This window comes from Perca fluviatilis, chromosome 20 (assembly GCF_010015445.1).
Source record: "Perca fluviatilis chromosome 20, GENO_Pfluv_1.0, whole genome shotgun sequence".
NCBI classification, from domain to species: Eukaryota; Metazoa; Chordata; class Actinopteri; order Perciformes; family Percidae; genus Perca; species Perca fluviatilis.
In genome coordinates, this window is record NC_053131.1 from 5,695,635 (window position 1) to 5,720,548 (window position 24,914).

At 41.3% G+C, this 24,914-nt stretch overlaps 2 protein-coding genes across 3 annotated transcripts in view; both read left to right on the forward strand.

Annotated features, from left to right (window-relative positions):
• LOC120549411 (nesprin-2-like) overlaps positions 1–19,493 on the forward strand; it is a 141,706-nt gene extending 122,213 nt beyond the window's left edge. The window contains exons 38-48 of the mRNA XM_039786316.1: positions 6,027–6,209; positions 6,842–6,979; positions 7,393–7,587; positions 8,048–8,345; positions 10,474–10,542; positions 11,016–11,152; positions 12,680–12,809; positions 13,450–13,652; positions 14,753–14,953; positions 15,936–16,064; positions 19,422–19,493. Coding sequence (XP_039642250.1) covers positions 6,027–6,209; positions 6,842–6,979; positions 7,393–7,587; positions 8,048–8,345; positions 10,474–10,542; positions 11,016–11,152; positions 12,680–12,809; positions 13,450–13,652; positions 14,753–14,953; positions 15,936–16,064; positions 19,422–19,493 — 1,755 coding nt within the window. The remainder of the gene's footprint in view (positions 1–6,026; positions 6,210–6,841; positions 6,980–7,392; positions 7,588–8,047; positions 8,346–10,473; positions 10,543–11,015; positions 11,153–12,679; positions 12,810–13,449; positions 13,653–14,752; positions 14,954–15,935; positions 16,065–19,421) is intronic.
• An 89-nt stretch (positions 19,494–19,582) lies between these two features.
• Positions 19,583–22,474, forward strand: LOC120549412 (nesprin-2-like). Of its 2 annotated transcripts, XR_005637381.1 has the most exons (3): positions 19,583–19,593; positions 19,767–19,825; positions 19,991–22,474. XR_005637381.1 is itself a non-coding variant. In XM_039786317.1 (2 exons), the coding sequence occupies exons 1-2, from the start codon at positions 19,683–19,685 to the stop codon at positions 20,202–20,204; spliced, it is 357 nt and encodes a 118-aa protein (XP_039642251.1). In that variant the 5' UTR covers positions 19,604–19,682; the 3' UTR covers positions 20,205–22,474. The 2 variants fall into 2 exon arrangements, 1 of the variants encoding a protein (XP_039642251.1); XM_039786317.1 differs by lacking the exon at positions 19,583–19,593 and having other exon boundaries at positions 19,604–19,825.
• The last annotated feature ends 2,440 nt before the right edge of the window (positions 22,475–24,914 follow it).

The following is a 24,914-nucleotide window of genomic DNA, read 5'->3' on the forward strand; positions in this document are numbered from 1 at the left end:
CCGACCACTTGCATCTCTTGTGATAAAAAATAAATTTCGAGAACATTTTAAACGATAATGTTGTCTCCTTCACTGATGGCAAACTTGATCCATCAAGCAGGAAAAGGAGTTGACAATGCTAAATTAATTTAGACAAAGTATATAAGCCTAATATTTTAATTTAGCGACTTGCCTCTTATTTTCACTTACCTGATCAGATCTTATTGTTGTTTTTAAACTCTTTAACAGAGTTCAGCAAGTTTTTCTGAATGGTCACAGGTCAAACATTATTACTCCGCCAGCCTCATCCATGGTGGAAATGTTGAAATCGTTGACTCGTATAAATACCTGCGAACCATATTGGACTCTAATCCTAAATTTGATAAAAATCCAGAGTCAATTGTCAAACGAGGACAACAAAGAATCCATTTGATACGGAAGCTGAATTCTTGAGGAAATTTCATGCTAGCTGTTATCATTCCTTTATTTGAGTCTTTTAACTTTTTCGTTAATTTGCTGGTTTTATGGGTTACCTGTGAAATAGAATAGCCTCATTAACATTGTATAGATCTGCTCTAAGATCTCTGGACTTCAGTTACCAGACCTCAGCTCCCTCTGGAAGAAACTGGTAGTCCAAAAAGCTCAAAGAATCATGGGTAATACAGGCCATGTTCTTTCTTGTAGATTCTCTGTAGTGCCATGTATTTTGCTATATTGTCTTGCCTGGGTTTCCCATTTGTTGACCTGCTGCCACTGACATGTTGGTTGGTTGAATGATTGCGATAGTGTTTATTCTTGTCTGTTTGTTTTCATGTGACTGGTTGACTGCAAAATTGAATTGCCCTTTAGGGTTAAAGACTTGTTTGAATTGAATGTAGCATAGATTTATCATAATCAAATGTAGTTACTAACATGATTGTGCTCAGTAAATTTCAGTATGTTTTTGACCCGAGGATTGCACCAACCGTGTCTGTGGTCTAAAAGATTCATCCTCTGGGGAGCATGACTGTAAATTTAGGCAAAAGTCCATTAGATTTAGATTTTCTTGTGAACATGATGATATTTCTACCAGTGAACTGGCACCTGTGGAAAGGTCCAAAATGACCCCAAAACATTAGCATTCAGAATCACCAAGTAGGTTTTTACATACAAGGTGTTTGTCTTAGTTTTTGGTGGATACAATAAATGCATTAAAGGAAAATAAAAACTAATAAATAACAAAAAATAACAGTAACCTTAACAGTCCTGATTCAGAATATTCATCCTCTTGGTAAAATGAATATTCACCACAGATCTAATGGAAATCTGTCCGGTAGTTGTTGGAGATCTTGGGAGAAGAAATTAAGAAAAACAAATAACTATTAATTGTACCGATAAAGAGCTCTACTTCTTATAGCCCCTTTGGGCATATTTGAGATTTGTCATGTCAAGCTGTATAAATAACATCGACTCAAGCATAGAGGGCTAGATTTACTAACACTAGCGCAGTTTGCGCTGCGTCCGTTTATGCGAGTTCGGTAATAGCGCACGCTATGCTTCCACAGTTTGCGTAGTATTTATCAACCCTGACACCCATCAGGCAATCAGCGTCTTTCTCCGCCCACTATACCGTAAATTGCGCTGTAGCAAAGCGGTACTGGTGCTATGATATGGCTGAGTGCAGACTGCGATATTCCCACTGCTGATGCTATGACTGTTTGAAATGATCCTGATGCCAATATTTGTAATTTAGCGAGGAGTTTAACAACTGCTGGAGTATATAATTAGGCGCACTTTGCGCTTATCCTCCCACCTTTTTGGGTGGAACTCCCACTTTCCCCACGACCCTCCCACGAACGCATATTGAAAGCGCAACTTGTCTCTTCTCGCTCATGTGGCAGACAATCTGCGATTTTACCCAAGTGCGCCCTGTTTGTAAATAGCCCGCATCGGTTACGTCCGTCTTTGCGACCAATTAGCGCCTGGAAACAGGCGCAAACGGCTTGATAAATCTAGCCCAGAGTGTATAGATTGGGTCTAGACCTACTCTATCTGTAAAGTGTCCTTAAATAACTCCTGTTATGATTTGACACTAAATAGTTTAATTTAATTGATGTCGTGAAACAAAGTAGCATCTCAACCAACAGAAATTCAGCAACGATTTCAGTCCTTCCATTATAAGAAATTTAATCAGCTGTCTGTCTTTTTTGTTATGTGTCCCCTTAAAGGAACACGCCGACTTATTGGGACTTGGCTTATTCACCATATCCCCCAGAGTTAGATAAGTCCATACATACCCTTCTCATCTCTGTGCGAGTCCTTAAGGCTGTTTTATGCTTTAACTCCACGTCGTAGCTACGGCGTTGTGACCCTTTCGGAGTTCTGTGTCAGGGGTTGCTTTGCATCGTTGTGCATTTATCCGCTATAACGCTAGGGGGTGATAAGTCTGAGGTTATTTGCGAGGTGTCTGCCAGCCAGTTTAGCAAGCAAACTTAGCTCAACTGCCCACAAAGTACTGCTTGCTGGCGAAGTGCTAATTTCAAAACGTTACTGACATATAGACACTTTACAAACAGATAACCCCGTCATTGTAACCTAAATATGTCTGAGTTTATTTGCAAAGCTTATGTCAGTGAGCTAGCATGTTGCTACTCCCCACAGTAGGCTGCTTGAAACACCAACTATCAACACACAGGACGAGTTGACCAACCACAGTCCTACAAATTTTTGGAGGTGCAAGTTGAGCTATGGCCAAGGGCTCGGAGGGGGGTTCGCAGCGACGCAGAGGGGTCTGAAGGGGTACGCCGTTGATTCGACGCAGAAGCATAAAACAGCCTTGACTCTGTCTGACGCACCCACCACTAGCCTAGTATAAAAAAAAAAAAAAAAAAAATAAAAAAAAAAAAAAAAAAAAAAAAAATAAAAAAAAAAAAATATTTTAAAAAAAAAAAAATTTTGGGGGGGGTTTTTTTTTTTTGGAAAAAAAAAAAAGGGGGTTTTGAGGAGCAGAAGGAGTAAACAACCGTGCTTTTCAGGTGTTGCGCTAATCCTCCGCAAGTAGCAGTGCTTCGCCTTCTGAGAATATAGTTCCCAGTTTGTATACCGTAGAAGATGGTTTCTAAAATGCGGTGTATGTCTTGTTATTTGTACACAGTGACTATACAAATCACAACATGTAAATAGGAAAATGTTGGCGTTATTTTGTCACTTATTGGGAGCAGTAGGCTAGTTGTAGCCGGTTACCTCCAGGATCTGTGCTAAGCTAGGCTAGCGGTGGGTGCGCCAGACAGAGTTATGACACGCACGGAGATGAGAAGGGTATGTATGGACTTATCTAACTCTGGGGGATACGGGGAATAAGCTAAAGTCCCAATAAGTCGGCGTGTTCCTTTAAAATACATCCAAAAGATGAATATTTTACATCTTTACACAGTAGAATTTTGACTCCTGGAAGTGTCACATGTGTGACATCTGGTTGTCACCAGTTTGTTGTTGTTTATTTTATTACAAAATAAAATGGTAGGAATGCAAACACGCCTGCAGCTTTGGAGTTCAGCACTCAATGGGATTAGTGTACTTTAATTGCATTGCTGGAGAGTTTTAACCCTTTTTTTATGTGTCACAGTGTGAGTTGAGCTTCAGGTGTCCTGTTGCTCTGAGACACAGAGGTAACCTTTGATCTTCGATGTGTCACTCTGGATTAGAAACACAGATTAGTGTCTGGTAATCTGGACTCTGGGATCCAGTGTAGACCATCGACCTATATACTGACTGTAATGGAAGCTCTGGGAGCGTAAGATTCACCATAAAGTGACTGGGAAATGTTGTTAATGGTCCTGAGCAGCTGGTAGTGGACGCCTGCTGCTTTAGCCTGCTTTAACTTGTCAGACTGGATATTGACCTTATTTAAATGTGAGACAGAAAAAAAGAGAATGTGTGCTTCCTTGCCAAAAATACAGGCTTGGCCCTTGATCAAAGCTTTTGGTTGACCATTGGCATTTTGAGTTCATAATCTGACCGTAGAATATTCCTGTTCTAAGAAGAGTTTTCATAAAATACAATATTTACTTTGTGACCACACACATTTAGAGAAATATAAAATGACCATACTTACAAAACACGCAACAATATAACGAGTTTTTCAAATGACTCTTTACAAAATGCAACATTTTAGTAGGGCTGGGCGATATGGCCTAAAAAAAAATAATCCCAGATAAAAAAAAAAAAAAAATCCAATTTAAGATTTAAATCGATTTCTTTCTCCCCCTACTTAAAATCAATCTGCAGATGACAAAGATTGTTCAAAACAAGTTTTAACTTTATTTTGTTTTGACTCATACACACACACATATGGGGCAATATATTCAACAACAACAAAACGGATGCGTGAGATAAAGCTGTTTTCACACACAGCCTACAGGTAATTTACTTCTCGGTCCTCGCTAAAAGTTCAAATCATTTTAACGTTATTGTGCAACCTTGCCCCTATTTTCACCTGTTGCTGAGTAACGTACATTAACATCCCATGGTCTCTTGAATGTAGCATACCTGTAGCAAGCTCCTTCGTAGTAACTAGCAGTAAAAACAAACATCGAAGAGACTATCCGTGCTACAGAGCGGCAACTGCTAGTTGTTTAAGCCGCTACAGACCTCCGTCACAGCTCGGTCGTATCAGCAGCATTTAGTAGATGTGTTGAGACGCTACAGAGTTCCTCAACACCTGCTCCTGTGCCCCGCATGGTGCTTCTTCAGGTCAGCGGTAGCTGGTGGTTCAGTTATCCGAGAATAGGTGACTCTCAGCCGGGGACAGAGCACCGCGAGCTGCCGGTCATTTCGGCGGATATTACGGTTAAGTAAGTAATTAAACGACTAGTTATATATTTTATATATATATATATATAATTAATGTTAGTCCCTGTCGCTGCCATGTTGTTTATCTCTATGGCAAACGCGCGGGGGGAGGGCAGAGGCCGTTCGGAGCTACGGAAGCCCAGAGGGGAGCGTCGGCGGATGTTAAGGAGAAATTCAAAATGCCTCTCTATTAAGGAGCCACTTCTTTAAATCCCCCCCTCTCTCTTTTTCTGACAAACATACTATACTAAATTCCCATATCTGTCAGGAAACAGATGCTTTGTTTCCGTAACATGTTTACATTGTATGGCGCTATTATGTTCTGCTATACTTTCTTTTGATTCTGCTATACTTTCTTTTGATTCTTTTGATGTTTTTTCCAACATATCCTTTTCCACATGGACATGTTAACAGATAAATCAGACGTCCAAAGCTGCAGAGTGATATTCTGTATGTGCTTACACCTGAAAAAGTAATTCTGTGGCCGCTCAAGAACTTTAACAGAGGACTCATACATTCATATTTTATTTATTTTATCAGTTTGTTACATCTAAAGTGCAACCGATGCAATGCACTGTATACGGGACTTCTGAGCTGTAGGTTAATTTGCCGTCCTTGTCCCTGATTAGGCTTTTAAAAATGACACATGGTAAAACATTATTAAATAGACATAACAATTGAAGCAGACACAATTGAATTCAGTCACTGATGCATAAAAACTAACAGTAAAGCAAACACGGACCAGCAGCCACATACAGTACCATGCATAAAGAGGAACGATACAGCAGACTGAGCCAGCAACCTAGATGGTTAAAAGCTGACAATTAAAGCTTTAAAACAGTCACATAAATGCATAAAACCCAACAGTAAAACAAACACAGACTTATGTAACTAAGGAAAAGAAGTAAAGACATTTACTAAAAAAACAACTAAGAATAAACAAAAGAAGAGCGTAAATTATCATCGGACATCTGACTTAGTGTTTGCCATTTTGCGTCTGTTTCAAGCCATAATTTTACCTAATTAGTTTAATTAGTATTAAAAACTTTGTGATCAGTTAATGTTTTTAAATCAGATGGTAAGCTATTCCAAATCTGTGGGCCTTTAACTGAAAAAGAGGACTGCCCGAATGCTGTCTTTCACTTCGCAAGTTTACAGTATTTTTGAATCTTTTGAGATACCTGTTCTGTACTCGTATCTTTCCGTTTCGCTCTTAGGCGTTCCAGCGGCAGGTTCATGAGCGTCTGACTCAGCTGGAGCTGGTCAACAAGCAGTACCGCCGCCTGGCCCGGGAGAACCGAACCGACGCTGCCAGCAAGCTCAAAGTCACGGTGCACGAGGGGAACCAGAGGTGGGACGTCCTGCAGAAGAGGGTGGCTTCTGTTCTCCGCAGACTCAAGGTGAGAGGGTCAACCATCCTGCAACTTCAGCGTGGACCAATCCCGTGTAGCTCTTTTCCTGGTTTTAAAGGCTGCATCTTACGGGAGTCTGCACTGTAATTTTCTGAACTTACCAGACTGTTTTAGCTGTTTTATTAGTTTTCTTTACCCACTTAGTCATTGTATCCACATTATTGGTGATTATTTATCAAAACTGTTTTTTGGTCAAAAATATTGTGATATTTGAATTTCTTCGTATCGCCCAGCTCTAGTTCTGGTGATATAGTAGTTACAAACGGCGATGTTTAGTCCCTTTAGAAATCATATACCCAGAATCACATACGGCAGCATGGTATCAACTTCTAAGTTTATGCAACTCTAGAATTGTAATTGAAATTCAGTTTCAAATTCAGACTTATTATTTTTATATATCAACATCTGTCTAATATGAAAAGAATCCGATATTTTGGGATTTAAAAATCCCTAAACCCCAGCCTGATTCGTCCCCTTGATATACATCTCACCCTCGTGACCATGGATGGAATCAACATGGATCAAAGTTAGTAATGAGGTCTAAATGATATTGTTTTTAAATATTGCTGTGATATAAATAAGAAATACCAATGCGCGTGCTCTGCTCTGCGTTCCTGCAGCACTTTACCTCTCAGAGAGAAGACTTTGAGGGAACTCGGGAGGGGATCCTGGTCTGGCTGACGGAGATGGACCTCCAGCTCACCAACGTGGAGCACTTCTCCGAGAGCGACGTCGAAGACAAGATGAGACAACTGAACGTAAGTCCCTGACCTGCAATATGTCCTAAATTAGTCCACATTATGGCTGGTGACTCTGACTCCTTACACATGTAACCCAAATGTCTCCTGGTCCCCTTGTGTCATTTAAACCCCAGACAGGCTCCAGTATGCCCAAAACTCACCCACTACTTCCTCCATCCATACACCCACCCCGAAACCTGCGGTCCTCAGACGCCGGCTTGCTCTCCATTCCCCACACCAGACTCTGTACCTTTGGAGACAGAGCCTTTAGTGTTGGACATGTTTAAAAAAAAACTCAAACACCACCTGTTCACCACAGCCCATGACCTCCCCTTCCCTCGTAATTCTGTAAAGTGTCCTTGGATTTCGTAAAAGGCACTACATAAATGAGTTAGTATTATCATTATTTTTATTATTATGTCCCCCTGCAGGGCTTCCAGCAGGAAATCACCCTGAACACCAACAAGATCGACGCCCTGATCGTGTTCGGAGAGAACCTGATCCAGAAGAGCGCTCCCTTGGATGCCGTGCTGATCGAGGACGAGCTGGAGGAGCTGCACTCGTACTGCCAGGAGGTGTTTGGCAGAGTGGCCCGCTTCCACCACCGCCTCGTCCACAGACACCCCGTCAGTACTGCACATACACATTTCTCCAGGGTTTCCCCGTGTTTTTTGGTGGCCCACCGGGCCTAAGTTGCCCCCCCATCGGGCCTAAGCCACTGGGAATTATTTCCCAAATTATTGATTTTTTTTAACTAGTTACAGCAAGAAAACTTAAGACTTAAGTCATATTTTCAAATCTCCAGTTAGCTTTCAGCATTGACTTAATGTAGGGTCCTATGCAATTTGTCTCAATTTCACAATTCCATCCATAATTCTGCTATTACAGAAACTATTGGGCTCTACATTAATGCTACCATCAGTGTGTGGCTGGCCCCAGCCGGTGCCTCATTGAAAAAAAAGACACTTGCCACCGGCTAAACAACTCTTTTCATCACAGTACCTCCTTAGTGTGTGTGTGTGTGCATGTGTTTGCGTGTCTGTTTGTGTTTGGTACTTCATTTATTTTTCTTTAATGTTTTTGAAGGTTCTGGAGGAGGAGAGAGAACTGTCAGACCTGGACGACTCCCCTGATCTGACAAACGGGACGTCCTGGGGGGAGGTGAGGAAGATTGAGGAGGAAGCGGAGGGCCCAGCAGTTGGCGGCGTGTCAGCTGGACTGCAGGTCATGTGCCACCTCCTGGCCCCCCCTCTGGAGCGGTCGGGACGAGAGACCCCCATCAGCGTGGACTCCATCCCGCTGGAGTGGGACCACACGGTGGATGTGGGAGGATCGTCGTCACACGAGGACGACGAGGAGGCCACTTTCTTCAGCGCTCTGTCAGGTGATAACAGCTGTTTATCGCAGAACTTGTTTTTAACGTGGTTTTGTATGTTTTAGTGCAGGAGTCTTCAATGTAGGAGCCCTAACTAAAAGAGAGATGGAGCAGGGACCCCCCTACTACATATATTGTATAAAATGAAGTTGCATAATCAGGGCTCCAGACTAGGGCTGGGCGATATGGCTGAAAACTGTATCACGATATAAGTGTTTCATATCGGTCGATATAGATAATTATTGATATTTTTTATGACCCATTTAAAATAAGGACCAGGAGAAAAATATATTAAATTTAAACATTTTTATTTTAAAAATAACCTTCCTCTGATTATAATCCCCTCAGTTATAAAACCAACACCATGGAACACATGGAAAAGACTCAAATAATTAAAATGTAAACATAAGTCTAAAATTACAATGAACACTTAACAATTATGTCTTAACATTAAGGTGCAAAATTAAAGAACAAGTAAGAAATGCTTAATAAAGTGTAATAAAATAGTGCAAAGTGTTAAATATAAACATAGAGAAACCTGAAACCTGAGAAGAACTATTTTCTGTAAGTTTAGTGCTAGGTTGGTAAACTGGCTTCTGGACAGTGCTCAGCATGTCTGCCTCCGTTATTTCTTTGTAGCGTTTAGTAAGGCGCTGATGCCGAGTACCTCTCCATGGTGGTCTGCTGCTTGTGCGGTGTTGCAGCTGCAGATGTTGGACGTTGCTGGTGAATACGGCTGTGCTCCAAAGCGTGAGCGCGGCTAAGGTGGTAAAACAAGTTTGTGGTGTTACCAGTGTTGGTGGGGACGACGGTCTTGCATAATTTGCTGACGACATTGGTCTGACTACAGTCAGACTTATAAAATCCCCAAAACTGCCATTCTGACTTTTCCTGTTTTATCAACAATTTCCTCGCTCGCTGCGGCACTCACATTCCACACCGCCAGTTCTGTTATTGAAGAACCCAACACGAGACAGCGATGTGGCGCAACCAAACTTGATACTGTTACATGATTGGCTGTTAGAGTATCACTACGTTGCTAGGTTACCAGAGAGTGAGTGCCTTTGTTCATGCAACCAAACTTGCTTCACAACTTCTGGTTTCTTCTGATGAACAAGTTATCGAACGCATTTTCTATTGATATTGATTACGTGTCTATCGCGAGACATATCGTTATCGTTTTATCGCCCAGCCCTACTCCAGACTAACTTTTTGCCTTTGTCACACTGGTGCGCCTAACTTTTTTATTTAGGTGCACCAGCACAAAATTTAGGTGCACCCAAATTTTTCATTGCATCGGCATTAACGCCACAATTTCAAGGTCCCCTTTTTATCACGCTCCATATACATTCATAAATAAATCATGTCAATTATTTTAAACAAGAATAAGGAGTTGGTACATTTTTTTTTATTTGAAGCAATACTTCAAGGTCCCCCCCCTTGCTGTCAAATGCCCCTCAGATGGCCAACACCTGTAATTTGGTCTTCTTCCCCTTTGGCCTTGGCTAAACCAGCTTTCCACATTCCCTAGCATCAAAATTCTCCAAACTGGGCCCCTTAGCTTAGTTCCATATAAATGCACGGATTATTCGTTGTTTTGTAGTAGTGAAAAACAATATTGACCTTGTAGTTGAAAAAGGAGCCTCATATAAGAAACAATACTAAAATTAATAGATGCGTTCATTCGCATTCGGAGATCGACACTTTTTGACTGGCAAGATGGCGGCGAGGAAAAACCAACTGCTAATATGAGTTGTTCAAAACCTTTTTTTTTAGTAAACTCTGTGTCCACAAACAATGTTCTCAATGCTCGAGTTCATGTGTAGAGCCCCTGGTGATACTTCAAGCTAAGTTGTGTCGAGCTTTCTTAGTGTTTTAAAAATAGCGATTTTGATGCGATCATAGCCCTAGCACTCCCATTCAAAAGGCCATTTGACCGAAAATGAAAATACGGTCAATCTTAAAAGTGGCACTTCCGTCTTAATTATGCTTTTAAACACAAGTTTGACTCAGGTACATTCACAAAAAGACCCTAGGTTGCATTTTGGCGAGAGTTACGCTTTAACTCTCCTCTAACAGTTGCGTAACCTTTCCAGAGCAGCTTCTAGACACTGTTGACCTCCACTCTCTCTTCCAGATGCGAAGGCGTCAGAGAGCTCAGAGTGCTTTGTTAAAGCGACTGTCAGAGCAGCGAAAGGTGCCTCGGGTAGGCACTCTGCCTCATACACGCCACTGCCTCGCTGTGTGCTTATGGGTCGTCTCCTAGCAACCCAAACCCATCCAGCTGTATCCCACATCCCCGCCCCTCATCTAACTCATAGATGTTTTGCCACATTTGTACCTCGAGTGACAGCTGTGGCTGTGAACCACTCATCATCGACTTTAAAGATTACAACTATTGTTTGTTTACCCAGATCAAATCTTTAGAAGTGAAAACATGAAGCATGCGGCAATGGATGTTACTTACTTGTGCTATCCATTTGTTTATATAATGCTGTTTTTGCACTTTAGTCTTATGCATGTGTTGGCTGGTTTGTGTGAATCATAAGACTTGCACGGTCCTGGTTCCCCATTATTACTCTGTTTTCTCTCTCTTTATCCGTCTCTGTGGTTTATTTTTTAACTCTTTTTGGTTTTGTCTCTCTCTCTCTCTCTCTCTCTCTCTCTCTCTCTCTCTAGTGAAGTCAGTGACCGACCCGCCCAGCTGGCACCAGCCCAGCTCTCCACAGAGGAAACGAGTTCCCCGAGAAATCCTCCGGGGCCTGAGCTTGTCTCCCACAGACACCAGCAGTACTCCCTTCCACCAGCAGGGCTACGTAAGGACACGCACATCAACATCTTTTAATTTTTAGGGATGGGCATTCGATTAAATTTTCTTAGTCGATCGTCGGGAGAATTAACGATGGACTATCGATTAATCATTAATATTTTTATATTAAAATTCATTATTTATTTAACTTTTTATAAATTAAAAATGCAATGAAAATACAAAAACATGCTGTATTTTTGTTGCTAAGAAAAACAAGTTGTGGCAGACCGGGGAACCTTATTCCGTTCTTCGTAGTGAGTTTCTACCAGTCTGGTGATGGTACGTCGTGACAAAATGTGATATGCTGGTTCCAATATCCATCTCAATGAACTTGCAGATAATCTTCTCCGCTAATGAGCAGAGATGAGAGCACAATGGTGCATCGCAGCTCCTCCGTGCTGACGCCGAGTTTATGCTAGGTTGAGACTGAGAGCAGGATGCACCGCGGCCGCCACCAACATTAACCAGGGTCGGATGCACTATGTTTAGTGGTAGTCGTGGCCGTGCTGTACTTATACACGGCATCTTAGTGTTTGCAGTGAACTAAGTGGTTTAAAAAAAAAAAAATCTAAATGGTCCCATGCCACACTTCGCCGTATCCTCTTCATGATTACTTTTGAAATAAAAACGGAAACTCGCAGCCAGGTAACTGAGTATGGAGTCAAATGTTTAATTGCTGCCACACTGTGAAATTCATTTAATTGCTTCAAGACTCACACTACGCAACCAGCATTAGTTTCGATAACAAATTAATGTCATCGACGAAATTCTTAATAATCAATTATCGATCGTCGAGTAATCATGCCCATCCCTAGTTGCCATGGTATCTTTTGACTGGCTCTAGCTAAGTTACAGGAGGTTGACTGACTCGCAGCACTTCAACGCGTTTTTTTTCCGCTTGACAAGCCGACCGGACGTGACATGGGAGCGTGGCAGTATCGACAATAAAAATTTTTTATTTGATATTCAAGATTGTGACTTAATTTCAATCGATTTTGATTAAACCAAAATCGTGACACCCTTAATCAGAGTAAAAGTTACTCTAACAGCGGGGGGAGATACTTTTTAATATCTTATTTATACTTATTTAATGAAATTGCAGTCTTTTGCGATTTGATAAGGACAAAGACATTCGATTTTAGTTTGTTGACAGAAAACAACGTCAGAGACCCTTTTTATTGCCTTTTTTAACTCGGTAACAAATGTGATTTAAAATGTAGCAAAGTACAATACTTGAAACAAAACATACTGAAGTAAAAGTTCAACTACATATTTAAAAAAGTACTTTAAAAAGTTAAAGTACACAAAAAACAATTCCAATAACATGAGTAATTGCAATTCGTTACTTCCCACCTCTGCTTTTAAGTTTCCATCGTCCAAAGAAATTGAAATCCAGCTTGACACAGCATGATAAATGACTGAAGATGAGGGTTGTAGGTTAAAGCGGTGTGTGTGTGTGTGTGTGTGTGTGTGTGTGTGTGTGTGTGTGTGTGTGTGTGTGTGTGTGTGTGTGTGTGTGTGTGTGTGTGTTCAGGTTAAGCTGATGTCGGAATGCAGCGGCAGCATCAGCAACGTGAAGCGAGTACAGCAGATCCTGAACGACGACGAGGAGCCAGAGGATCCGGGTCTGACCAGCAGCACGGCCGACAAGCAGACCAGCACAAGTACGTAGACAGAGGGGAGGGGGGGGATTGTTTGTCTTTGTAAATTATAGAGTGTGGTCTAGACCTACTTATCTGTAAAGCATCCTGAGAGAACTCCTTTTGTGATTTGACACTATAAATACAATTGAATTGAATGATGGACATTTTAGAAAATACAGATTGTCCTATAAGTGTTGTGGACTGGTCTGTGTGACCAGAGGACTACTGTACTTTCCCATAAGTCTGTGGTTTTCCCCTCATAAAGACCACATTGCAACTTTCAAGTCTTTTCTTTCTTGATAAGATTTTTAGAGATGTAATAAAAAGCTGCACCTAAGATACTTTTTTATTAATAATAAATGTACTAATTACCTTTTTGGATTAAATGAGTAGTACATAGGTCCATACAATGTCAACAATAGTGACAAAAGTTCCCAGATGTCAGATGTGTCATTTAATATTATAAAGAAAACAGAGAAAAGCATTAAATCCACACATTTGGAAGCTAGAACCTGCAAATAATGAATTTGCAATAATTATCATTTTATATTACCCTACTAATATGTTTTTAAAAAGAGACCTAACTAAAACCTAACTCACGAGAAATGCAATAATTGAACACAGCAGCGTTCACAAGCGTTTATTAACCGCGTCTCCGCAGGTGTGATCGAGCGCTGGGAGCTGCGGAGGTTCAATGACGAGACGGACGTCAAGAGGGACCTGGAGCAGTGGCAGAAGCTGAACTCTGACCTCTGCAATGTCACTTCCTGGTTGGGCAGGGTGCTGCCAGAGCTGGAGAGGCTACAGCAAATCGCACCGTCCACCGGCATCCAAGACATCGAAGCCAACATCGGGAAACTGAAGGTAACGCAATACGGAGGAGAAACACTTTTTTCACATCCACACTAGGGCTGAATGATTTGGGGGGAGGGAAATCGAATTGCATTTTTTCTGCCAGATATTGTGATCACTAGGGTTGGATTTCGTTTGGGTTTTTCCCGATACCGGTGCTAAAATGATACTGGTGTCGAAACGATGCCTGAATTGATACTTTTAGAAGATTTTTTAAAAATATGTATATATTTAAAAAAAGGAAAGGAAAAACTACCACTAGATGGAAAAAGGGTATTTTACAATAACTATAGCTGGCTAACGTTACCTGCTGCCAAGTGTAGTGTCAACTAGCGTAACATGCAGTGATGCTTCTGTTGCCTCTAACGTCTGTTTTGGAGCATCAGAGAGCAGCGCAGGCATTTCAGTAGCACCGAAATGAGGCACCGAAATCTGTGTTACTATTCGGTCCGATAGATACGGGCACCGGTGCCGTATTGGCACCGGGTTTCGGGACCAACCCTAGCGATCACGATTCGATTTGCGATTATTATTTTTGAATACTCACCGTGTAACAGATATAACACATCAAGGAGAATTAAAACACAAAACACCATCAAAACCGCTCTATATTCTTATGCAAGGATGAGAACACGGATAGGAATTGCCGACAATAAGTGTTTTTATTTTAAGAAGCATGGAATATTAAACATTCAAACACAAAACATTTATCACACAAGCTAAATTTATAATAATAAAAAATCCAATATAACATATCAGTACTTTTCTGTAAACTGGAATTTCTGATACGCCTCAGTTTACGTCTACATATTGCACCTTCCACGATCAAGTTAAAGATTACGATAATGAAAAATCCACTGAAAATAGGACATTTCTGTAAACAATCTGTGACATTTAACATGATTTCAGCATTTATCTTGTAAAAAAAACAGTAAATGTAATAATAAAAAGAGGAATATAAAATGTTAAACCAAATGTTACACCACACATTCAACTTAATATTCACGTTTGCTTTATCACGTTCTTCACAATAAGCTAAACGCATTCTTGCAAATTTTAATTTGAAAACGATTCATTGTTCAGCCCTAATCCCTTTCCTGGCTTCTTTGTAGGAGATGCAGAAGACCTTCAACAGCTACAAGTGCTTGATGATCTCCGCCAACCTGAGCAGCCGTCACTTCCCACCAGGCGACGGTGCCAAGCTGCGGGAGCTGCACGAGGCCCTCAGCTCGGCCAATCAGAGCTGGCAGCAGGCGTGCAGCGGCCTGGAAAGCTGGGAGAGGAGGCTGCACCAGGCGCTCATGCACTGTCAGGTCAGGTGACACGGAGAAACCCGTCGGAGACTGTACTGACTAAGTCCTAAACGAAGTCTAGTAGTAGTCTAATACGGTGGATTAGGTTTAGACGTGCGCCCAAACATAGCAAACGGAGAGTTCAATGTTACAATTATCTCGCACCGTTTATTTACCTCCATATATCATACAGCAGCAATAACTTTGACTCATAATACATGTAACCAAAACAACAAACCGCATTGCTCACGATGAAGGCAAGGCACAAAGGCACAGTTGAAAACTGTTTGCTTCCCAAATCAGCAACACCTGTGTCTGTGTTTCCTCTAAGCTAAATAGCCTACCTGGGCTGACCCAAAGTCAGCTGAGCCACAAAGCACATACAGCCCCCTAGTGGCACAGGGCAAAATTACATGAAATAAGACTAAATGAATATGGCTCTTAGCAGATTAAACACATTTACGGCACAGAATAAAGAAGTTGAAATACAGCGCGTTCCATTTGCACTCGGAAGTCAGATTTTCCGAGGTCAAAGTCTTAAATGCGCCCTTATGAGCTTGGAAACTCTGATAACCTAGCGGCACCCCGAGTTCAAAATCCAACGGGGCTGCCCTGTGCGTCGACAGTTGCGAAAGCTGTAGTAACATACAGTTATTGGCACTTTTGTCTCATTTGCGTCGTTCACACAGTTCCGTCCGACTTCTGTCTGCGAAAATATCGTTACTTACAAAAAACAGCAAAATGCGCTAACTACTGGTATTGCTAACAACGGCTAACCCCACAATGAAAAAAATCAGAACGCATTCAACTCGGGCACAACAGCATTCAGCTTCCGGGTTCCAAGGAAAACGGAACACGCCGTTAACGTGGTTTAGAAAATGTAATGTGATAAATGCAACTCATCTGATCTCTGTGTACTCTATCGGTAAATTTTCCAGAGATAACGTTTGTTGTGATTTGACACTACAAATTAAAATGAATTGAATGGTGTTCTTTCTTTTAGGAGTTTCACAAGACGCTGCACTCCATGCTGTTGTGGCTCGCTCGGGCCGAGAGCAAACTCAGCGCCGTAAACGTCGGCGACCGCCGGGTGCCCCGCTCCACCCTGCTGGAGCATCAAGACACGCTGACGGTGAGCAGACCACATTACATTGCACATCATTTAGCTGACCCCTTTATCGAAAGCGACGTCCAATTAAGCGCTTTTAACCTCGAAGTTTAAAATCATGTGGACTTCCTGTGTGCAAAGCTGCCCCAAAGAACTTACTTTCTTCGCAGACTCAGGCTGTTTGGAGTTGGGACAGAGTGTATGTTCTAGCTTTTTCATCTCTGTGTGCAACGACCAGTAGCTAAACACATGACTGGGGATATACCTGTGTAAACTTGTTGGGTTGTAACGAGTAAAAATAGCAATGCAGATTAAGACTAGACGATTTCCTCGGTAGATATTGATTTGGGACTATACTGGGTGGAAGTAGGCTACAGAAGTCTATCTACCTAGGAAATCGTCTAGTCTGAATCTGCATTGCTATTTTTACTCGTTGTGAATACGCAGGCCACAAGAAGTAATTAGGTTTTGTTGGGTTACTTTTACTCACGACATGCTAACAGCAACAAAGGATTCCATTCATTACGCTAACGGCGGCGGCGCCGTACTAAGACAATGCATGCACTGAGACAAAAATGCGTTTGCCCACCTATATACATATATATTTCAACAAATGGTGGCGTATTCCTTTAAGCTAAAATGTAAGTCAATTAACTGTAATAATTGAGTGTACAAATTGCCTCACAAATCAAAAGACGCAAACGATTCCTCAACACTCGAGTTATGGAAACTATGAAAATGTTGTAGTTTATGAGATATGATTATTTTTACGAGCAGGGTTTGCATAAACACCGATCTCTCGCGGAACTCCCACGGCCGCCAGCTTCCTCATTTGTACAGACTCCAAAAAAACAGGCTTGGTTTATTAACTTTAGAGTTTAGGTTTATTTCTCAAACCTAAACTCTCAACACAGCTGGCACAACATTCGTCTGCGTAGGCTATACAATTGACACAAAATGCTTACAGTTAACACAAATTGAAAACCAGCTTAAAGCTCCCCCCTTTCTGCTGCAGCCCAAACAGTCTCCTAAGCCCCTCCCACACAAGGGAGTTTGACAGAACTGCCGGCATTTTCAATAACTAAACACTAACACAATGTTAACTTCACTCACCAACAGTAAAACGATGCTAACTAGCAGGCTAGCGTTAGCCATTTCAGCATCATATCTGACCGACCACAGTGCAAACGTTACTATTATCCTCACCAACATAGCTTTGTGGACTTTTGACTACTTTTGAACGTGTGCATCGTTCTTCAGATCTTTAAAATCCCGGAGCTCACGCCACCTCTGAAAAGCCACTCCAATATTCACCAGAGTTTTGGGAAACCTTTCTGCAGCTCATGCGCGAAGTATGGAGGAAATATTTATTCATAATTCAAATTGAAAGTCCAAAGAGAAAACAAAGCGAGGTCAAATTAAAAATATATGTATATTTTTTTTTCCCATTTGGCTTTGGCTTTTGAATTTAATATTTGGCTTTTGAATTTCCATTTAACATTGCCTTTTCGTTTGGACTTGACACATGTCAATGTAAATGAGGAGACATGGCCCAAAGGCTGGTGGGAGGATCTGAAATGAAAGGGGTGCAGAGGCACCTTATGAGCAGCAGGGGGAGCAGACTGCTGAGGAGCATCTGTCTGCAGCTTCACAACCAGGCTGGCTTGGCCTCTTATTTCACATGATAGAAAATGATGTTGTGGGCTAAACACAAACGACATTTCATGCAAGAACAGTGAAGTTTTCAAAATTCAAAAGCCAAATATTAAATCCAAATGAAAATCCAATGTTAAATTGAAATTCAAAAGCCAATGTTAAATTGAAATTCAAAAGCCAAATATTAAATTCAAAAGCCAAAGCCAAATGGAAAAAAAAAAAAAAAATGTTTTTAATTTGATCTCACTTTGTTTTCTCTTTGGACTTTCAATTTCTCTTTGGACTTTCAATTTGAATTATGAATAAATATTTCCTCCATAGGGGAGGGGAGAACACTATATATGCGTGTACGTGCGTGAGCAGTGATTGACAGGCAGATAGACACCCCCTGTGGCCCTGATTGGAGAAAATCAACCGGGAGCGGTGGAATTTTGCCAATCGCAGTACAGGCTGTAGGAGGTGCCAGAGGAGCTGGATTTTTTTTATATTATATATATATTCATGTAGTTCTACTGGAACATAGGGTCAGTTTCAGCAAATGTGACAGAAAGTTAGTTTTATAAGACTTATACTTATGTACTTACTTACATCTTTAACAGAGACCAAAACGATGGATTTTGACTGCCAAATTTACAAATGCTTTCACACTGTATGTCAGAACAGAAAAAATCCAGTTGTAAACCTAATGCGTAGGCTAAAGTCAAAGCGAACAGCTGTTGATATTGTAAAATGTAACACAAATACATCCCGTGCATTTCATTCCATCACTACTGACAAACAGTTGATTGAAGTTATGCAAATAGATCGATCGTAGCTAATTTTCATCTAGGAAAAACTCATACTCATACGGCAGTATGCGGAAAAGGAACAATATATAAAGGAAGAAGAGCACATTTTGGGCATTGAATTTCTGCAGCAAAAGAAACAATGTGTGCGTTCTGCTAAACCTGACAAAACAAAAAAAGGTGTTTTGTGTTTTTGACAACAAAAGAGAGGCTTCAAGAGAAAGCACAGTGAAAAACACAATCTATGATCAGTACAATATACTATTGTGTCTCCATCCGATGTGCTATGATTGACTAAATGTTCCTGTTGGAAGTGAACACACGTAGTTAGTGTATTGGAAGAATTATTTGATTTTGAGACAGTGTCTTGCATTTGCGTCGTATTGTATTTTGAAAATTAGTGTTGGAGTGCAGTTTACAATGTGTTATTTGGAGTACAAAACTCTGATGCGTCCGGTGCGTCAAGTGTGTCAAAGAATAATAAGAAAAAATGGTCAAACCAAACACGCATCAGGAGACGATAACGAGGTTCCGACCGGATGTATTTTCATTTCCACATACCTACCTATTTGAGCGGTATAGTATGTGTATGTGTAACGATAACTGCGCGTTGCGTGCGTCCCCCGCGGCGACTTCAGTGCGGAGACTGCGTCTTTGCCGCTTCCAGCTCCTGCTCTTACATACTGCCACTTCGGACAGCTGCGCGTCGTTCAGGCATCGGTCTCACAATTTCTTTCTTTATTTTGGATTGCCCCTTGAGATGTACCATCATATTTTCAAGATTCAGATGCACTACAAGTTGCTGCTTTCCCTTGTTGCTTCTCAACAGCATCCATGCATATACACTTTCACAGAGTTGCTGTGGACCTCGTTGCCAACTTGTTTTAGCAGAAAAGTCAGTCTAACCGCCGACTGCTGTGCTCTCCGTTCCCCTCCACAGGCTCTGCGAGAGGAGCTGCGCAGCCGGCGGCACCGAATCTTCTCCCTTCGGGACATCGGCTCGGCCTCCTGAACGGCGCAAAGAAGAAGAAGGAGAGGGGGGGGGGGTCGCGTTGTTACAGCCTGCAAGGCTGCGCTGATCTGCCGACCTGCGGCGGCGCGGGGGGAGACTGGTAGGGCCGTCTTTCCTTTGACCACGGTCCATTGGAAAAAGACCTTTATTAAATCTTCACCAGCTCACCTGTGACCACTTTGACTTTTAATGCTTACGTACTTTGACTCAAGTAATACTCCTTCCGCCACTGCGCAACAACCGATTAACACTTTAACTTGTCTGTTGCTTCAGGAGGAGGAGGAGGACGACGACGACGCAGACGCCACAGTTGGACAAACGGCGACCGGCAGGTAACGTTTACAAACCCAAACTGCGCTTTGTGTATGAAATTAGCTTAAGGCTTGGGGTTGCGCCAATTTGAAACCACACTTTAGTAAATAAGACTCTATATTGGCAATAAATAAATGACAAACTTCACGGTTAATAGTTCCTCCCTCCCCCTCCCCCCCATCCAGGGAGGAGAGGCGCCGTTCTTCCCTACGGCGCCAGACCTTCTTCCGCCGGGTTCTACGCGCCGCCTTCCCCCTGCACCTGCTCTTCTTCACCCTGCTGGTTCTGACTGGCCTGCTGCCTATGTCCGAAGACCACCGCAGCTGTACGCTGGCCAACAACTTGGCCCGCTCCTTCTACCCCACGCTCCGCTACATCGACGGCCCTCCGCCAACGTGAAAAAACAAGCGCCCGTCTTGTGTTTTTTGGACTCCGTGTTTTTGCCCTACTTCAAAATGTATTTATTCTTTGTTTCTTGACTTCCGCGGTTGTGTACAATAAAATATGTGCTTGCTTTCAAAGTTTTGTCCGTTTTCCACTTTGCCTCAGTCTGTGGGATCTTATTTCAAGGCTAAAGGCCAGTCGTTACCACAGTACGCCGGACATTTCTACTGTTTTCTCATGTTGTACCTGTTTGATTTCCAGAGATTTCAAAAGCCACGAGCTGTAAGATATACCTGTTTTTGTCGGATAATGTACTTTTCAACGGCGTTGATGATTTTTGTACAAAAGGGCAAACTACTGAGAATAAAATAACTACATTATTGTTTCTGCATACGAGTTTGAGCATGCTGCTATAATATACTATAATAGTTAAAGCGCCGGTGCGATACAACGACCATCGTGTTAACTTTAAGGCCAGTGTTTTTGACATCGTCTTTCCATATTTGAGCAGCTCGCTCAACATTTCCCCCTTATAATGATAGCTAACACGGTAGTGTTCAAAATCGCTTACTCGCGTAAAGCCATTTGATTCTATGTAATATCGCCTGATTGATTACAATTGGTTGATATTTTCGCAGCAATATTAGCATTTTAATTTTACGTAACCCAAACGCTGCTTTGATGGACCCACGTCAAAATCTAACGAGCCAGACTCCGGGTGGAAAGTTGTTGGATCCATAATAAGTCTATTGGTATTTATTAATTTCACTGTAAAAACAAACTAGATGATTTGTATTTACTAGGTCTGTCAAATTTAATTTTTAAATATTTAACTCGTTAAAATAAATTTACAAAATGAATGCAGCTGTGTTCGTTTACTTCATGGGCGGCTAACCTACGACCTATGTGGTGCCACCCGCCAAACTGTATATCACGTGTGGCGCTAAACCGTTAGCCATCCTGGATCAAGATGGATAGGGAGGGAGTTTTAATCTAATTTTGAAGGATAAAGGGCAGTTGTTACCAAAGCATCCAGAAAGTGACGACTACACCAGCCATTTTCTACCGCTGCAGCTATTTTTACGGTTTTTCATAGAAGGCAGCCACTTGTCGATGGCACATTTTGTACAGAAAACCTTTTTGAAGTAGGGATGTTTAAAGTGACGAGCTGTAAGATATTCCTTTTTTTTTTTTTTTTTTAAACGGCAGTGACTCAGATGGGCCTTTCTGTAACAGACGCAACTACTGTAACTTTCAGATAATGTACTTTAATGGTGTTGACGACTTTTGTATATAATCTACTGAGATATAAACTACTGAGAATGAAATAACTAAATTAGTGTTTCTGCGTACGAGTTTGAGTGTACTACTACTGAAATCTATAAGTCATTTAACACGGGGCAATCATTTAAGCGCTGGTGTGATACAATGACGTGATGATGTTAACTTTAAGGCCAGTGTTTTTGAGATCATCTTTGAATATTTTAGCAGATCGCCGAACCTAAAAAGCTTTGCAAAAAAGTTCTCAAATTATCACAACATTATGTGATTCTTGACCACTAGGGGACAGAAGGAGTCCCCGATGTACTAATCGAGTGCCTTAGCTAACATAGAAAGATCAAAAACTGCCTACTTACACATCCAGCAGACACAGATTCCTCCGGCAGACACAGATTCATCTGGCAGACACAGATTCAGCCACCTATGTGCAGCTGTAAAACCAAAACAGTTAGCTAACAGAAGCAAAACGTTGCACTACGGTCATTTGATTAATTGTAATATAATCTAATTAAGTTATACTTTAAGAACAATTCTTATATCATGCATAACTTACCCAACGCTATCTGAGCCGTGGAGTCAGGCGTCAAACATCCAACAGCTTAAAACAAAGACTCATTTAAAAAAATACCGTTTGTGGTTTAAACTGATATTTACGTGAATGATTTACCTGAACGCCGCTTTAAAGCACTTCAGTCACGCCGCGGAAGGACTGAAGTCATAATCGGAGTGGAACGTGAATGTAATTGATCCTTGGGCATTGAATGTAGCCATGTACGTGCACCATCAAAGATCATTACATGTATTTAATTTACATTGTTATTATTATTGATCATAAAGAGAGGATGATTTGATTTGAAACTCAGTGTTTGATCCTAATTTGTTGATATTGTGTATGATCAGAACAGAAACAAAGTGTGTAAAGTTGAATTTATTTTGTGAACTCTTATTTATGGGATGTATAGACTACCATTTGTGATTGATTGACAATAAACTGTTTGCCGTGATTTGTGGCTGTGTGTTTGCTGTATCGCTGGGCCAATGGTGGCACGCCTGCCTAAAGTTGCTGACCCCTGGTATGTCTCTAAATAATTATAAAAAGTCAAAGCATAGTATGCCATAAGAACTGTCATAAAAAAACATAGTATCTCTATGCCGATAACAAAGAACACACAGCTTCACCTTCATTTTCTGTCAAAAAATCCAAACTACTCCCCTTTAAGAATTATTTTATGTCATGCATAACTTACCCAACGCTGTTTGAGTACACACCATGGAACATCCAACGGGTTAGACAACAACAAAAGAATTAATTTTTTTTTAAATACAGTTTGTGGTTTAAACTGTATGTACGTGAATGATTTACCTGAATGCCGCTTTAAAGCACTTCAGTTACGCAGCGGAAGGAGTAACGAGCCAGACTTTGAGTAGTACTCGAAGTGATCCTTGAGCATTGAATGTAGTGCGCAACGTGCACAATCAAAGATCATCATATGTATATAATTAGGACCAGAGCACTGAAAATGCGAAGGAACCTATTGTTTTTGTAAGGATTATTTTTCTAAGTCCTTTGTCACATTTTTGAGGGGGTTAAAATGCACGAAAACTGACAAGACTTTGCAAACGCATCAGCCAAAATAAATGCTATCAAAGCCAAACTTTAGATTCTTGTTTGTCATGACCTTCTGGGGCTTCGAAATAAAATGTAAGAAAATTGGCCACTAGGGGGCGCAACAAGTACAACAAGTTTATATCTCAGCTCGCGTCACCACGTTGTGTGTTATCGTGAGAACAGCATCACACACAAAAACATAAATATGGTTGGGTTTAGAAAAATAATGCAGGGAAAGGCTTTGGTTACACAAGAAAGTCACAAAAACACACTAATAAACGGTTGGGTTTAGGGAAGAAACATTGGGGAAGGCTTAACAAAAAAAACACAACAAAGTCACAAACATGCGCCACATAAACACGCTAATAAACGGCCTAACAACAAAAAAAAAACACATGCTGAAAATCGCCAAACACGGGATGCTGAAAATCGCCACCACCCCAACCAAACTTCTTACACGGTCCCACGTCCCTTTATACTATAAACGCAGTGGTTTCCATTACTGTAATTGGAGCGCTCCACGTATCTACTGTACGCACAATTTGACTTTAGCGTACACATTGCACGTATTTTCACAGGTATAAACCCGTGTTATTTGTACGCTTTTCAGTGAGAGTGGGCTGGAAATTTTGAGGGTACCATCTAGGGCCACTCCTGAGGCCAAGCCTACAGTGAAGTACTGATTTGTCAAAGTGGGCGTCAGATAGGGATTCACCACTTGCACTAATCTTAGCAATTCAAATTTACAGCGTAGATGTACAATGGTTCATGGACCTCACATACCAAAAATTACACATATGGACCACTATAATGATGTCAAAACGTGTTTTTGCCTATAATTAATTGCCTATAATTAATTGCCTCCCACATTCCACATCGCACATTAGAAAACCTTACATCAACGTGTTCCTTGAATCGAGCTGAATCTGAAGATATAGGCCACGCCCATTTCCGCTAAGAAGTTTTATCGCAATATCGCGCAATGCTCAAAACTAACTTTTTCTATCTCCTCCTAGGCCGTGCGACCGATCTGCATGAAACCTGGTAGGTAGCATCGGCACATGGACCTGACCAAAAGTTATCAAAAGAATTTTGCTACGTTAAACTATGCGCATTTTAGGACCAAACAAATTTTCCTAGCTAGCTACCAAATACAAACTTTATCATATGTCGGCCAAATTAAATGCTATCAGCAAAAACCTTACCGTACCAAATTTGGCGAAGATCAGCCATTAGGGGGCGCTATAATCAACGATTATGCGTTTTGGCCGATAACTCAATGCATACAAATGGGACATTTGCGATTGATTGCAATTTCTCTGCCGTAGTAATTGCCATCAACATGAAAATTGTGATGCTCGTTCGGCATGCCGCTCTGAGGCTGTGTACCAAATTTGGCGAAGATTGGCCATTAGGGGGCGCTATAATCAACGTAGACGAGTTTGTCCCTTTTACTCAATCAATGTTAATGGGATATTTGCAATAGCAACGTACCACAGACCTTGCGGCTCAAACCTCTCGATATTTTCTTGCATCCCCACGTTACACTTTGGGTTCCGGTTTCGTGAGTGGTGCCGGGAATGCATGGCCGCAAGGAGCTGTGTCCGCCAATAACCCTGACGTGCGCAGAGGAGCGAGTGCTCGTCCAACGCTGCTTGCAGCTTTAATTAACATTGGTATTATTATTGATCAAAATTGTAAATAATGTGTATATTAGCCTTAGCATTGCACTCACAGAAACAAAATACATAAATTGTGTAAAGCTGGATTTATTTTGTTAACTGTCATTTATGGAATGTATAGATTGGCAATTTTCAATTAACAAACTGTGTGTA

Bases quoted from the DNA above. Each gene is read 5' to 3' on its own strand.
- LOC120549412 (XM_039786317.1), top strand. From the start codon at position 19,683: ATGCTTACGTACTTTGACTCAAGTAATACTCCTTCCGCCACTGCGCAA. The intron at 19,826-19,990 runs GTAACGTTTACA...CCCCCCATCCAG, and splicing joins GGACAAACGGCGACCGGCAG to GGAGGAGAGGCGCCGTTCTT.